The sequence below is a fragment of the Scyliorhinus torazame genome, chromosome 22 (genome assembly GCF_047496885.1).
Source record: "Scyliorhinus torazame isolate Kashiwa2021f chromosome 22, sScyTor2.1, whole genome shotgun sequence".
Classification (NCBI taxonomy): Eukaryota; Metazoa; Chordata; class Chondrichthyes; order Carcharhiniformes; family Scyliorhinidae; genus Scyliorhinus; species Scyliorhinus torazame.
The window spans coordinates 8,575,595-8,592,160 of record NC_092728.1 but is presented as its reverse complement, the minus strand read 5'-3'; the positions used below and the strand labels follow the sequence as shown (position 1 = coordinate 8,592,160).

Below are 16,566 nucleotides of genomic sequence, written 5' to 3'. Positions count from 1 at the left end.
GATTGACTCCCAGCTCTGACCTTGGAGGTGGTACAGCAGCACGAGAATCAAGAGGAAACAAGCCGTGAACCAGATCATCCTTGGGGGCCGTCCCGAGTGTGGGACCAGCGGAGGGGGACACTGGGAATGAAACAGACAGGGTTCCCGCCCCCACCCACACCACGCAGCTCCCACCAGAATCCTCCAAAACAATTCCAACTGCCATCTCACCTCCAGTTCCCAGGTGAAATTCTTTGATGATGAGGTTGTTCTCGAAGTAAGGGTTGTCGCTGAAGTTAAACTTTATTCTGTAGCCGGACTTGATGTCTTCAAACTCTTCGACCTGCGGGGTTTCAAAAGACAGCCGGATGGTATTAAACCGGCAACATGGGTGGTGGGGGGGGGGGGGGGGGGGGGGGGGGGCTTGGACTGAAACAGTCCGAGAACCAGGGCAGCCGAGCATTACTGTGGTGGATAGCTGCAGTCTCACAGCCGCTCCTGCCCAGCAGCTCACACACTGAACGGTCCGGAGGATTGAGGTACGAGTTCAAGGTTGACAGCCCTCTGTAGCTGGGAGTGTTTGATGGGGACAGTGTAGAGGGAGCTTCACTCTGTATCTAACCCCGTGCTGTACCTGTCCTGGGAGTGGTTGATGGGGACAGTGTAGAGGGAGCTTTACTCTGTATCTAACCCCGTGCTGTACCTGTCCTGGGAGTGGTTGATGGGGACAGTGTAGAGGGAGCTTTACTCTGTATCTAACCCTGTGCTGTACCTGTCCTGGGAGTGTTTGATGGGGACAGTGTAGAGGGAGCTTTACTCTGTATCTAACTCCGTGCTGTACCTGTCCTGTGAGTGTTTGATGGGAACAGTGTAGATGGAGCTTTACTCTATATCTAACCCCGTGCTGTACCTGTCCTGGGAGTGTTTGAAAGGTACAGTGTAGACAGAGCTTTACTCTATATCTAACCCCGTGCTGTACCTGTCCTGGGAGTGTTTGATGGGGACAGTGTAGAGGGAGCTTTACTCTGTATCTAACCCCGTGCTGTACCTGTCCTGGGAGTGGTTGATGGGGACAGTGTAGAGGGAGCTTTACTCTGTATCTAACCCCGTGCTGTACCTGTCCTGGGAGTGTTTGATGGGGACAGTGTAGAGGGAGCTTTACTCTGTATCTAACCCCGTGCTGTACCTGTCCTGGGAGAGTTTGATGGGGACAGTGTAGAGGGAGCTTTACTCTGTATCTAACTCCGTGCTGTACCTGTCCTGTGAGTGTTTGATGGGAACAGTGTAGATGGAGCTTTACTCTATATCTAACCCCGTGCTGTACCTGCCCTGGGAGAGTTTGATGGGGACAGTGTAGAGCGAGCTTTACTCTGTATCTCACCCCGTGCTGTCCCTGTCCTGGGAGTTTGATGGGTTCAGTGTAGAGGGAGCTTTACTCTGTATCTAACCCCGTGCTGTACCTGTGCTGGGAGTGTTTGATGGGGACAGTGTAGAGGGAGCTTTACTCTGTATCTAACTCTGTGCTGTACCTGTCCTGGGAGTGTTTGATGGGGACAGTGTAGAGGGAGCTTTACTCTGTATCTAACCCTGTGCTGTACCTGTCCTGGGAGTGTTTGATGGGGACAGTGTAGAGGGAGCTTTACTCTGTATCTAACCCCGTGCTGTACCTGTCCTGGGAGTGTTTGATGGGGACAGTGTAGAGGGAGCTTTACTCTGTATCTCATCCCGTGCTATACTTGTCGTAGAATCACAGAAAAGTTACAGCACAGAAGGCCATTCGGCCCATTTGTCCATGCCAGCCAGAGGACATCCAGATGCCCTTTCTAATCCCACCTTCCTGCACCCAGTCCCGAGCCCTGCAGCTTTCAGCAATAAAGGTGCAGATCCAGGAACTTTTAACAAGACTTTGGGGTCTGTGCCTCCACCAACTCAGGCAGCGAATTCCAGACCCCCACTCCCCTCTGCGTAAAAACATCTTTCCTCATGTCCCCTCGACACCTTCTGCCACTTCTCTTGAATCTAAGACCCCTGGTTTTTGAACTCTATTCCAAGGAAACACGTTCCTGCTGCCCACTCTGTCTCGTCCCCCCGCAATTTTGTTCACCTCAATCAAGTCACCCCCTCAGCCCTCTCTGTTCCAGTGAAAACAGCCCCGACCTCTTCAATCTCTCCTCATCGACACACTTTTCCAGCCCTGGCAACATTCTTGTAAACCTCCTCTGCACTCTCTCCAGAGCAATAACCGCCTTCCTGTAATGTGGCGACCGGAACTGCCCATAATACTCCAGTTGTGGCCTCACCAGTGTTTTATACAATTCCAACATTATATCCGTACTTTTTATTCTATAGCTCTGCCAATGGAGAGCATTCCATCTGCTTTCTTAACAACCGTGTGTACGTGAACTGCTGCCTTTAGGGACCTGCGTACCTGTACGCCAAGATCTCACTTCATCTACCCCTCTTAGTATATTCCCATTATTGTGTACTCCCTATAACTGTTTGACCTCCCTAAATGCTGACCTCACACCGACTTGAACTCCATCTGCCACTTTATCGGCCACTCCACCAACTCATCTATAGAACATTACAGCGCAGTACAGGCCCTTCGGCCCTCGATGTTGCGCCGACCTGTGAAACCACTCTAAAGCCCATCTACACTATTCCCTTATCGTCCATATGTCTATCCAATGACCATTTAAATGCCCTTAGTGTTGGCTTTTAAAATAAAAACCTCTGGCTGATTTGCACCATCCATCCTCCCTCAGCTGCTGAATCAGTATTCCTCTATATTGAACACTACTGTTCCCCAACAGATCCAATAGTTTGTCCTCAACTATTTACAATCTGTATCAATGACTTAAATGAAGGGACCAAACGTATGGTGGATTAACTTTCTGGTGACACCAAAATTGGTCGGAAAGTAAGTGGTCGAGAGGAGGTGGATAGCTGCAAAGGGATAGCGACAGGTTAAGTGAATGGGTGAAAATTTGACAGATGGAGCATCATGTCGGTAAATGTGAACTTTTCCCACTTTGGCTGGAAGGGTAAAAAAGCAGTATCCTATTTAAATTGAGAAAGATCGCAGAGCTCAGTTGTACACAAGGATCTGGGTGTGTTGGTACATGAATCACATAAGAACAAGCGGGATAAGCCGAAACAGCAGGTGATTTAAGGCGGCAAATGGATTTATTGCAAGAGGAATGGATTATAAAAGTAGGGAAGTTGTATTACAGCCTGTGTGAGGCTACATCTGACATAGTGGGTGTAGTTTTGGTCACCTTTTTAAAAAACAAATGATATAATTGCCTTAGAAGCAGTTCAGAGAAGGTTTACTACTGGACTAATTCCTCAGATGAAGGGATTGTCTTATGAAGAAAGGTTGAATAGATGATGCCTATTTCATTGAAGCTTAGAAGGAGAGGTGATCTTATTGAAACGTATAAGGTCCTGAATATCTGTGTCATTATGGAGATTGTTGCTATCCTCTATACTGTTCACCACTCGGCCAATCTTTGTGCCATCGGCCAATCTCCCACCTCATGCTCCCCTCGTTCTTGTCCAAATCGTTAATATATATTTTTTAAATAAATTGAGAGTACCCAATATCTTTTTTTCCCAATTAAGGAGCAATTTAGCGTGGCCAATCCACCTAGCCTGCACATCTTTGGGTTGTGGGGGTGAAACTCACACAGACACGGGGAGAATGTGCAAACTCCACACGGACATTGACCCGGGGCCGAACCCAGGTCCTCAGCGTCGTAGGCAGCAATGCTAACCACTGTGCCGCCCCATAATCGTTAATATATTACACAGAGTCCCAACACGGAGCCCTGTGGAACACCACTTGAAACAACTTTCCAATCACATGGTCACCCAACGACCAATACCCTTTGTTTCCAGTGACTACATCAGCTTTTTATCCACATTACTCTGTATCCCATGGGCTTTCACTTTCTTGACCAATCGGCCATGTGGGACTTTGCCAAACGCCTTGCGAAAGTCCATGTGCACCACATCCACTGCATTACCCACATTGACCCGCCTCGTCACTTCCTCAAAGAATTCAATCAAATTTGCGAGGCAAGATCTTCCTTCAACAAATCCATGCTGACTATCCCCGACTAGTCCCTGCCTTTCTGTGTGACAGTTAATCCTATCTCTCAGGATTGATTCTACTAAGACTAACTGACCTACAATTGTGCAACATTTCCTTCAATCCCTTTTTAAACAATGGGACCACACGGACAATGACCTGGAACCAGGATAGAACGCGGGTCCTCGGCACCATAAAGCAGTAGTGCTAACCACTGCGCCACCATGCTGCCAACCTAAAGATTTTTTACCGGGGTACCTTCCCGGGTGACTCGTGAGTATTGGAAAATCATCCTCAAGAGCATCTGCTATCTCCTCCCTGATCTCCTTCAGTAGCCTCGGAAACAATGCACCTGACCCCAGAAACTTATCAATTTTCAAGGATTTCAATCCTTCCAAAGACGTGCAGGTTAGGTGGATTGACCAAGATAAATTGCCCTTAGTGTCCAAAATTGCCCTTAGTGTGGGGTGGGGTTGCGAGGATAGGGTGGAGGTGTTGACCTTGGGTAGGGTGCTCTTTCCAAGAGCCGGTGCAGATTCGATGGGCCGAATGGCCTCCTTCTGCACTGTAAATTCTATGACAACTATGATTCTCACATCCAGTATCTTAGTGTTCCTCCTGAATGACTATATCGACATCATCCTTTGTAAACACGGAGACAAAGTATTCATCTAAAAGCCTTCCCGCTGCCTCTGCATCAACACACAAGGTACCGTCTTCATCGCTGAAATGTCCCACATTTTCCTTAACTAATCTTTAAACATTAATTTAATTGTAAAACATCTTTGGGATCGTAGCACTGCTGCTGCATGGTGGCAATGACCCGGGCACATCCCGACCCCGGGTCACTGCCCTTGTGGAGTTTGCACATTCTCCCCAAAGATGTTTAGGGTAGGTGAATTGGCCACGCCAAATTGCCCTTTAATTGAAAAAAAAGAATTGGAGCACTTAAAAGAAAACATCTTTGGGTTTTCTTTGACTTTACTTGTACTTTTTAATCTTTTTCATGCCTTCACTTTGATTTCCTTTTTGACTTTGTCCCGGGCTATACTTGTCTAGGCTATCAGTAGTGCTTAGTTCTTTATGTATTTCGTACACTCTCTTTTGCTGTTTGATCTTCCCCTGTATTCCTCTACACAGCCAGGGGGTGCCGAGATTTAACTGGACCACTCTTATTTTTGGGTAGTACGTGTCCACTTTGTACATTTAGGATCTCTCCTTTCAGTGCTTCCCACTGGTTTTCCACAGATTTATCATCCAGCAATGCTGGCCAATCCACCTCAGCCAACTCCTTCCTCATTTCTACAAACTTTGCCTTACCCCAGTTCTAATTGTTTAATTGTCCTGGGAGTGTTTGATGGGGACAGTGTAGAGGGAGCTTTACTCTGTATCTCACCCCGTGCTGTACCTGTCCTGGGAGTGTTTAATGGGGACAGTGTAGAGGGAGCTTTACTCTGTATCTCACCCCGTGCTGTACCTGTCCTGGGAGTGTTTGATGGGGACAGTGTAGAGGGAGCTTTACTCTGTATCTAACCCCGTGCTGTACCTGTCTTGGGAGTGTTTGATGGGGACAGTATAGAGGGAGCTTTACTCTGTATCTAACCCCGTGCTGTACCTGTCCTGGGAGCGTTTGATGGGGACAGTGTAGAGGGAGCTTTACTCTGTATCTAACCCCGTGCTGTACCTGTCCTGGGAGTGTTTGATGGGGACAGTGTAGAGGGAGCTTTACTCTGTATCTAACCCCGTGCTGTACCTGTCTTGGGAGTGTTTGATGGGGACAGTATAGAGGGAGCTTTACTCTGTATCTAACCCCGTGCTGTACCTGTCCTGGGAGTGTTCGATGGGGACAGTGTAGAGGGAGCTTTACTCTGTATCTAACCCCGTGCTGTGCCTGTCCTGGGAGTGTTTGATGGGGACAGTGTAGAGGGAGCTTTATTCTGTGTCTAACCCCGTGCTGTACCTGCCCTGGGAGTGTTTGATGGGACCAGAGTAGTGGGAGCTTTACTCTGTATCTAACCCCGTGCTGTACTGTCCTGGGAGTGTTTGATGGGGACAGTGTAGAGGGAGCTTTACTCTGTATCTAACCCCGTGTGGTACCTGTCCTGGGAGTGTTTGATGGGGACAGTGTCGAGGGAGCTTTACTCTGTAACTAACCCCGTGCTGTACCTGTCCTGGGAGTGTTTGATGGGGACACTGTAGAAGGAGCTTTACTCTTTATCTAACCCCGTGCTGTACCTGCCCTGGGAGTATTTGATGGGGACAGCGTAGAGGGAGCTTTACTCTGTATCTAACCCAGTGTGGTACCTGTCCTGGGAGTGTTTGATGGGGACAGTGTCGAGGGAGCTTTACTCTGTAACTAACCCAGTGCTGTACCTGTCCTGGGTGTGTTTGAGGGGGACAGTGTAGAGAGATTTTTACTCCTCAGTCCAACAAGTTCCGAAACGTGGCGAGAGATGTAGAGACAAAGGCAGAAAGTGGCTGTGTAAGTACTGACGTTTACTGATTGTTGAGACACAGGAGACAATGGAGAAATCATAGAATCCAATAAGGTTCTCACCTCTAGCCTCATCATATAATTAAATGCTTCCTCATCATTCTCATCAATGAGTGCAGAGAGCTGCGGATGATTGAGGAACTGAGGGAGAGAGTCAAGGAATTGCACCATTTCACATTGCAAGCTCGTTCACGCAATCATGTATGCAAGTCCCACCCTGAGCTGGGGATGGGGGAATAATCTGTGTTGCAAGAGTGTGGGCATGTGGGCAGTGCCCCTGGCTGTGCCAGCCCCCATGGCCAGATTTTTAACAGGCAATTGCAAGCACAAGACAGTTAAAGCAGCATCACTCTGCAGCAAGTCATGCCTCAATGGGCAGCTTGGGAGGGTGCTGGTGGGTGGAGGTGAAATGGAGGGGTGAGAGATGGTGAGGGATTCGAACGACTGAGTTCTGAGCAAGGATCCGCTTGTGTGCACAGAGTCACAAGGCGGCACGGCATCACAGTGGTTAGCACCGTCACTTCACAGCTCCAGGATCCCAGGTTTGACTCCCGGCTGGGTCACGCTCTGTGCAGAGTCTGCACGTTCTCTATCCGTGTGGGTTTCCTCCGGGTGCTCCAGTTTCCTCCCACAAGTCCCGAAAGACGTGTTATTAGGTGAATTGGACATTATGAATTCTCCGTGTACCCGAACAGGCGCCGGAATGTGGCGACTAGGGGATTTTCACAGTAACATCATTGCAGTGTTAATGTAAGTCTACTTGTGACAAGTCAATAAAGATGATTTTAAAAAGTCTGCCCATAAACCATCAATCGCACCGGAGGGGGCCGAGTGATTGTCCATTTTCTCTAATCTCACAGGATACATGTGGCATTGGACTAGCTTCAAAATGAGCTTGTGAGAGGCATTTAAGATGGAAATGGCTGGGACAATTACAATGCAAACTGGGTGTAGCAGTCCAGAGGGGTTTTATATGCAAAGTTGTACCATTCCCAGGAAGGGGGTGGGGAGAGATTTGCAATGTAAAGTTCCACCAGTCTGGGGGGGGGGAGCGGTTTGCAATGCAAGGTTTCACCAGCCTTGGGGGGGGGGGGGGGGGGGGGGGTTTGTAATGCAAGGTTGCACCAGTCGCAGAGGGGGGGGGGGTTTGCAATGCAAGGTTGCACCAGTCCCAGGAGGGATTTGCGATGCAAGGTTGCATTAGTCTGGGGGGGGGGGGGGGGGGGTTGCAATGCAAGGTTGCAACAGTCCGGGGGGGGGGGGGTTGCAATGCAAGGTTGCAACAGTCGGGGGGGGGGGGGGGGTTGCAATGCAAGGTTGCAACAGTCGGGGGGGTTGCAATGCAAGGTTGCACCAGTCTGGGGGGGGGGGGGTTCCAATGCAAGGTTGCACCAGCCTTGGGGGGAGGGGGGTCCAATGCAAGGTTCCACCAGCCTTTTGGGGGGGGGGGGGGTTCCAATGCAAGGTTCCACCAGCCTTTGGGGTGGGGGTGTTCCAGTGCAAGGTTGCACCATCCTGGGGGGGGTTTCCAATGCAAGGTTGCGCCATCCTGGGGGGGGGGGGGGGGGTTCCAATGCAAGGTTGCACCATCCTGGGGGGGGGGGGGTCCAATGCAAGGTTGCACCATCCTGGGGGGGGGGTCCAATGCAATGTTGCACCATCCTGGTTGGGGGGGGGGGGGGTTCCAATGCAAGGTTGCACCAGCCTTTGGGGGGGGGGGGTTCCAATGCAAGGTTCCACCAGCCTTTGGGGTGGGGGTGTTCCAATGCAAGGTTGCACCATCCTGGGGGGGGGTTTCCAATGCAAGGTTGCGCCATCCTGGGGGGGGGGGGGGGGGGTTCCAATGCAAGGTTGCACCATCCTGGGGGGGGGGGTCCAATGCAAGGTTGCACCATCCTGGGGGGGGGGTCCAATGCAATGTTGCACCATCCTGGTTGGGGGGGGGGGGTTCCAATGCAAGGTTGCACCAGCCTTTGGGGGGGGGGGGGGCTCCAATGCAAGGTTGCACCATCTTGGGGGGGGGGGGGGGGGTTGTTGCAATGCAAGGTTGCACCAGTCCCAGGAGGGATTTGCGATGCAAGGTTGCATTAGTCTGGGGGGGGGGGGGGGGTTGCAATGCAAGGTTGCAACAGTCGGGGGGGGGGGGGGGTTGCAATGCAAGGTTGCAACAGTCGGGGGGGGGGGGGGGGTTGCAATGCAAGGTTGCAACAGTCGGGGGGGGGGGGGTTGCAATGCAAGGTTGCAACAGTCGGGGGGGGGGGGGTTGCAATGCAAGGTTGCACCAGTCTGGGGGAGGGGGGGGGTTCCAATGCAAGGTTGCACCAGCCTTGGGGGGAGGGGGGTCCAATGCAAGGTTGAACCAGCCTTTGGGGGGGGGGGGGGTTCCAATGCAAGGTTGCACCAGCCTTTGGGGTGGGGGTGTTCCAATGCAAGGTTGCACCATCCTGGGGGGGGGGTTCCAATGCAAGGTTGCGCCATCCTGGGGGGGGGGGGGCGGGTTCCAATGCAAGGTTGCACCATCCTGGGGGGGGTCCAATGCAAGGTTGCACCATCCTGGGGGGGGGGGGGGTCCAATGCAATGTTGCACCATCCTGGTTGGGGGGGGGGTTCCAATGCAAGGTTGCACCAGCCTTGGGGGGGGGGGGGGCTCCAATGCAAGGTTGCACCATCTTGGGGGGGGGGGGGGGGGTTGTTGCAATGCAAGGTTGCACCAGTCCCAGGAGGGATTTGCGATGCAAGGTTGCATTAGTCTGGGGGGGGGGGGGGGGGTTGCAATGCAAGGTTGCAACAGTCGGGGGGGGGGGTTGCAATGCAAGGTTGCAACAGTCGGGGGGGGGGCTCAAATGCAAGGTTGCACCATCTTGGGGGGGGTTGTTGCAATGCAAGGTTGCACCATCCTGGGGGGGTTCCAATGCAAGGTTGCACCATCCTTGGGGGGGGGGGGGTTCCAATGCAAGACTGCACCAGCCTGGGGGGGGGGTTCCAATGCAAGGTTGCACCATCCTGGGGGGGCGGGGATTCAAATGCAAGGTTGCACTAGCCTTGGGGGGGGGTTGCAATGCAAGGTTGCACCCGCCCCGGGAAGGGGGGGGGGGATTTGCAATGACAGGATGCACCAGCCCTCCGCCCCCCACCCAAGCAGCGGTGTAAAGGATACGGCGGTGACCCAGAAGCCGGGGATGTCCTCGATCAGGCGGCTGCGGCGCTCCAGGTGCGGCCGGCGCAGGTCTCCGTAGCGCCGCTCCACTCGCAGGATCTCCTCGCTGGCGCGCTCGTTCAGCGCCTCCAGCTCGCGCTGGCACGTGTCCACCGCCTCCAGGGCGCGCTGCGTCTCCCGGGCGACGGCGGCCGGGGCGGCCCCGCCCCCTCCGGCCGGGGCCACGCCCCCCAGCACCGCCCCCTTGCCCGGCCGCGCCTGCGCAGCGACGCCTGCGGCCTCCTCCGGCTCTCCGGCCGCCTGCTTGCCGCTTGCTGCCGGCTCCTCCAAGCGGGCCAGCTTGGCCTCGGGGGCCCCGCTCATCTCCGGCCGGCGGCTGTCTCTCCCCCTCACTCGCTGCCTTCTCGAACTTTCCTCACTCCCCCCCCTCCCCCACAGTAAAAAGTTTTGGCGCCTCTTTCTCTGGGCCTGCCCCGCCGCTCCGGCTCGGCGCCGGTTAGTGCCTCTCCGCTCCGGGCTCTCCGCTTTCGGGGGAGGCGGCCGGTGTCTCGGCGCAAACTTTTACCTCATTATTTTTTATTTATTCCGCGCTCCACCTCTCCTCCCTCTCTCTCCGCGCCCACCCGCCAGTAACGGCCCTTCCCGTTGGCCCGCCACCCGCGCGCCAATCAGGAGGCGGCTCTAATCCCCCGCCGTCAGCCCGCCCGCCATGTAAGGCGGCCGCCCATTGGCCACCCCGCCCTCTCACCGTCCAATCGGGCGTCGCGCCTCTCCCGGGTTAACGCCTCCCCCTTAGCATCCCGCGGCATCATTGGTCGGGCGGCGCGTCACTCGCCGCTCTCCTCCAATGGAAGGGGGCGCGAGCGCCCCGTCCACCCGCCAGCGACGTGGGGCTGGGACGGACGCTCCCGATTGGTTCCGCTCACTCGCTCCGCCAATGGGATTGGGCGAAGGGCGGGACCGATTGCTGGCTCCTCACCATTTGATCGCCCTCCTCTAATCAGGGGCCGCCTCCCATTCGCCTCGGCCCACCCTAAGAACTGCAACGCCCTCTGCCATTGGCCAGCGCCATGTCATCGCCAGTGACTGGCCGAGGGCTGTCCAATCAGACGCGTCCTCTCAAAAAAGGTGGGCTGCCGGATGGGACGTGAATTCCCATTGGTAGTTGCTTCCCCCCCCCCCCGGGCTCCAGGTGCCTCGGTTAGACCCCACTGGGAGCACTGTGCACAGTTCCAGTCTCCATATCGCTCGGTTACACCCACACTGGGAGCACTGTGCACAGTTCCAGTCTCCATATCCCTTGGTTAGACCCACACTGGGAGCACGGTGCACAGTTCCAGTCTCCATATCCCTCGGTTAGACCCACACTGGGAGCACTGTGCACAGTTCCAGTCTCCATATCCCTCGGTCACACCCACACTGGGAGCACTGTGCACAGTTCCAGTCTCCATATCCCTCGGTCACACCCACACTGGGAGCACTGTGCACAGTTCCAGTCTCCATATCCCTCGGTTAGACCCACACTGGGAGCACTGTGCACAGTTCCAGTCTCCATATCCCTCGGTTAGACCCACACTGGGAGCACTGTGCACAGTTCCAGTCTCCATATCCCTTGGTTAGACCCACACTGGGAGCACTGTGCACAGTTCCAGTCTCCATATCCCTCGGTTAACCCACACTGGGAGCACTGTGCACAGTTCCAGTCTCCATATCCCTCGGTTAGACCCACACTGGGAGCACTGTGCACAGTTCCAGTCTCCATATCTCTTGGTTAGACCCACACTGGGAGCACTGTGCACAGTTCCAGTCTCCATATCCCTCGGTTACACCCACACTGGGAGCACTGTGCACAGTTCCAGTCTCCATATCCCTCGGTCACACCCACACTGGGAGCACTGTGCACAGTTCCAGTCTCCATATCCCTCGGTTAGACCCACACTGGGAGCACTGTGCACAGTTCCAGTCTCCATATCCCTTGGTTAGACCCACACAGGGAGCACTGTGCACAGTTCCAGTCTCCATATCCCTCGGTTAACCCACACTGGGAGCACTGTGCACAGTTCCAGTCTCCATATCCCTCGGTTAGACCCACACTGGGAGCACTGTGCACAGTTCCAGTCTCCATATCTCTTGGTTAGACCCACACTGGGAGCACTGTGCACAGTTCCAGTCTCCATATCTCTTGGTTAGACCCACACTGCGAGCACTGTGCACAGTTCCAGTCTCCATATCCCTCGGTTACAGCCACACTGGGAGCACTGTGCACAGTTCCAGTCTCCATATCCCTTGGTTAGACTCACACTGGGAGCACTGTGCACAGTTCCAGTCTCCATATCCCTTGGTTAGACTCACACTGGGGGCACTGTGCACAGTTCCAGTCTCCATATCTCTTGGTTAGACCCACACTGCGAGCACTGTGCACAGTTCCAGTCTCCATATCCCTTGGTTAGACCCACACTGGGAGCACTGTGCACAGTTCCAGTCTCCATATCCCTTGGTTAGACCCACACTGGGAGCACTGTGCACAGTTCCAGTCTCCATATCCCTCGGTTAGACCCACACTGGGAGCACTGTGCACAGTTCCAGTCTCCATATCCCTCGGTTAGACCCACACTGGGAGCACTGTGCACAGTTCCAGTCTCCATATCCCTTGGTTAGACCCACACTGGGAGCACTGTGCACAGTTCCAGTCTCCATATCCCTTGGTTAGACCCACACTGGGAGCACTGTGCACAGTTCCAGTCTCCATATCCCTCGGTTAGACCCACACTGGGAGCACTGTGCACAGTTCCAGTCTCCATATCCCTCGGTTAGACCCACACTGGGAGCACTGTGCATAGTTCCAGTCTCCATATCCCTTGGTTAGACCCACACTGGGAGCACTGTGCACAGTTCCAGTCTCCATATCCCTCGGTTAACCCACACTGGGCGCACTGTGCACAGTTCCAGTCTCCATATCCCTTGGTTAGACCCACACTGGGTGCACTGTGCACAGTTCCAGTCTCCATATCCCTCGGTTAACCCACACTGGGCGCACTGTGCACAGTTCCAGTCTCCATATCCCTTTGTTACCCCCACACTGGGAGCACTGTGCACAGTTCCAGTCTCCATATCCCTCGGTTAGACCCACACTGGGAGCACTGTGCACAGTTCCAGTCTCCATATCCCTCGGTTAGACCCACACTGGGAGCACTGTGCATAGTTCCAGTCTCCATATCCCTTGGTTAGACCCACACTGGGAGCACTGTGCACAGTTCCAGTCTCCATATCCCTCGGTTAACCCACACTGGGCGCACTGTGCACAGTTCCAGTCTCCATATCCCTTGGTTAGACCCACACTGGGTGCACTGTGCACAGTTCCAGTCTCCATATCCCTCGGTTAACCCACACTGGGCGCACTGTGCACAGTTCCAGTCTCCATATCCCTTGGTTACAGCTACACTGGGAGCACTGTGCACAGTTCCAGTCTCCATATCCCTTGGTTACCCCCACACTGGGAGCACTGTGCACAGTTCCAGTCTCCATATCCCTTGGTTACCCCCACACTGGGTGCACTGTGCACAGTTCCAGTCTCCATATCCCTTGGTTAGACCCACACTGGGTGCACTGTGCACAGTTCCAGTCTCCATATCCCTCGGTTAACCCACACTGGGCGCACTGTGCACAGTTCCAGTCTCCATAACCCTTGGTTAGACCCACACTGGGAGCACTGTGCACAGTTCCAGTCTCCATATCCCTTGGTTACCCCCACACTGGGAGCACTGTGCACAGTTCCAGTCTCCATATCCCTCGGTTAACCCACACTGGGCGCACTGTGCACAGTTCCAGTCTCCATATCCCTTGGTTAGACCCACACTGGGGGCACTGTGCACAGTTCCAATCTCCATATCCCTTGGTTAGACCCACACTGGGAGCACTGTGCACAGTTCCAATCTCCATATCCCTTGGTTACACCCGCACTGGGAGCACTGTGCACAGTTCCAGTCTCCATATCCCTTGGCTAGACCCACACTGGGAGCACTGTGCACAGTTCCAGTCTCCATATCCCTTGGTTACACCCACACTGGGAGCACAGTGCACAGTTCCAGTCTCCATATCCCTTGGTTAGACCCACACTGGGAGCACTGTGCACAGTTCCAGTCTCCATATCCCTTGGTTAGACCCACACTGGGAGCACTGTGCACAGTTCCAGTCTCCATATCCCTTGGTTACACCCACACTGGGAGCACAGTGCACAGTTCCAGTCTCCATATCCCTTGGTTAGACCCACACTGGGAGCACTGTGCACAGTTCCAGTCTCCATATCCCTTGGTTAGACCCACACTGGGAGCACTGTGCACAGTTCCAGTCTCCATATCCCTTGGTTAGACCCACACTGGGAGCACTGTGCACAGTTCCAGTCTCCTTTTCCCTTGGTTAGACCCACACTGGGAGCACTGTGCACAGTTCCAGTCTCCATATCTCTCGGTTAGACCCACGCTGGGAGCACTGTGCACAGTTCCAGTCTCCATATCCCTTGGTTACACCCACACTGGGAGCACTGTGCACAGTACCAGTCTCCATATCCCTTGGTTAGACCCACACTGGGAGCACTGTGCACAGTTCCAGTCTCCATATCGCTTAGTTACACCCACACTGGGAGCACAGTGCACAGTTCCAGTCTCCATATCCCTTGGTTAGACCCACACTGGGAGCACTGTGCACAATTCCAGTCTCCATATCCCTTGGTTAGACCCACACTGGGAGCACTGTGCACAGTTCCAGTCTCCATATCCCTTGGTTACACCCACACTGGGACACAGTGCACAGTTCCAGTCTCCATATCCCTTGGTTAGACCCACACTGGGAGCACTGTGCACAGTTCCAGTCTCCATATCCCTTGGTTACACCCACACTGGGAGCACTGTGCACAGTTCCAGTCTCCATATCCCTTGGTTACACCCACACTGGGCGCACTGTGCACAGTTCCAGTCTCCATATCCCTTGGTTAGACCCACACTGGGAGCACTGTGCACAGTTCCAGTCTCCATATCCTTTGGTTACACCCACACTGGGAGCACAGTGCACAGTTCCAGTCTCCATATCCCTTGGTTAGACCCACACTGGGAGCACTGTGCACAGTTCCAGTCTCCATATCCCTTGGTTACACCCACACTGGGAGCACAGTGCACAGTTCCAGTCTCCATATCCCTTGGTTAGACCCACACTGGGAGCACTGTGCACAGTTCCAGTCTCCATATCCCTTGGTTACACCCACACTGGGAGCACTGTGCACAGTTCCAGTCTCCATATCCCTTGGTTACACCCACACTGGGAGCACAGTGCACAGTTCCAGTCTCCATATCCCTTGGTTAGACCCACACTGGGAGCACTGTGCACAGTTCCAGTCTCCATATCCCTTGGTTACACCCACACTGGGAGCACTGTGCACAGTTCCAGTCTCCATATCCCTTGGTTACACCCACACTGGGAGCACTGTGCACAGTTCCAGTCTCCATATCCCTTGGTTAGACCCGCACTGCGAGCACTGTGCACAGTTCCAGTCTCCATATCCTTTGGTTAGACCCACACTGGGAGCACTGTGCACAGTTCCAGTCTCCATATCTCTTGGTTACACCCACACTGGGAGCACTGTGCACAGTTCCAGTCTCCATATCCCTTGGTTACACCCACATTGGGAGCACTGTGCACAGTTCCAGTCTGCATATCCCTTGGTTACCCCCACACTGGGAGCACTGTGCATGGTTCCAGTCACCATATCTCTTGGTTACACCCACACTGGGAGCACTGTGCATAGTTCCAGTCTCCATATCCCTTGGTTAGACCCACACTGGGAGCACTGTGCACAGTTCCAGTCTCCATATCTCTCGGTTACACCCACACTGGGAGCACTGTGCACAGTTCCAGTCTCCATATCTCTCGGTTACACCCACACTGGGAGCACTGTGCACAGTTCCAGTCTCCATATCCCTCGGTTAGACCCACACTGGGAGCACTGTGCACAGTTCCAGTCTCCATATCCCTTGGTTAGATCCACACTGGGAGCACTGTGCACAGTTCCAGTCTCCATATCTCTTGGTTAGACCCACACTGGGAGCACTGTGCACAGTTCCAGTCTCCATATCCCTTGGTTAGACCCACACTGGGAGCACTGTGAACAGTTCCAGTCTCCATATCCCTTGGTTAGACCCATACTGGGAGCTCTGTGCACAGTTCCAGTCTCCATATCCCTTGGTTAGACCTACACTAGGAGCACTGTGAACAGTTCCAGTCTCCATATCCCTTGGTTAGACCCACACTGGGAGCACTGTGAACAGTTCCAGTCTCCATATCCCTTGGTTAGACCCACACTGGGAGCACTGTGAACAGTTCCAGTCTCCATATCCCTTGGTTAGACCCACACTGGGAGCACTGTGAACAGTTCCAGTCTCCATATCCCTTGGTTAGACCCACACTGGGAGCACTGTGCACAGTTCCAGTCTCCATATCCCTTGGTTAGACCCACACTGGGAGCACTGTGCACAGTTCCAGTCTCCATATCCCTTGGTTAGACCCGCACTGCGAGCACTGTGAACAGTTCCAGTCTCCATATCCCTTGGTTAGACCCACACTGGGATCACTGTGCACAGTTCCAGTCTCCATATCCCTTGGTTAGACCCACACTGGGAGCACTGTGCACAGTTCCAGTCTCCATATCCCTCGGTTAGACCCACACTGGGATCACTGTGCACAGTTCCAGTCTCCATATCCCTTGGTTAGACCCACACTGGGAGCACTGTGCACAGTTCCAGTCTCCATATCCCTTGGTTAGACCCACACTGGGAGCACTGTGCACAGTTCCAG

The 16,566-nt window shown here is 53.9% G+C and overlaps 2 protein-coding genes across 2 annotated transcripts in view; both read right to left on the bottom strand.

Annotated features, from left to right (window-relative positions):
- Positions 1 to 10,378, bottom strand: part of LOC140399384 (uncharacterized) — an 18,590-nt gene extending 8,212 nt beyond the window's left edge. Inside the window, exons 1-3 of the mRNA XM_072488970.1 lie at positions 9,724 to 10,378; positions 6,630 to 6,707; positions 200 to 322 (exon numbers count right to left, since the gene is read on the bottom strand). Coding sequence (XP_072345071.1) covers positions 200 to 322; positions 6,630 to 6,707; positions 9,724 to 10,086 — 564 coding nt within the window. The 5' untranslated portion in view covers positions 10,087 to 10,378. The remainder of the gene's footprint in view (positions 1 to 199; positions 323 to 6,629; positions 6,708 to 9,723) is intronic.
- LOC140398897 (semaphorin-3F-like) overlaps positions 1 to 16,566 on the bottom strand; it is a 558,403-nt gene that overhangs the window by 138,806 nt on the left and 403,031 nt on the right. The window lies entirely within an intron of this gene.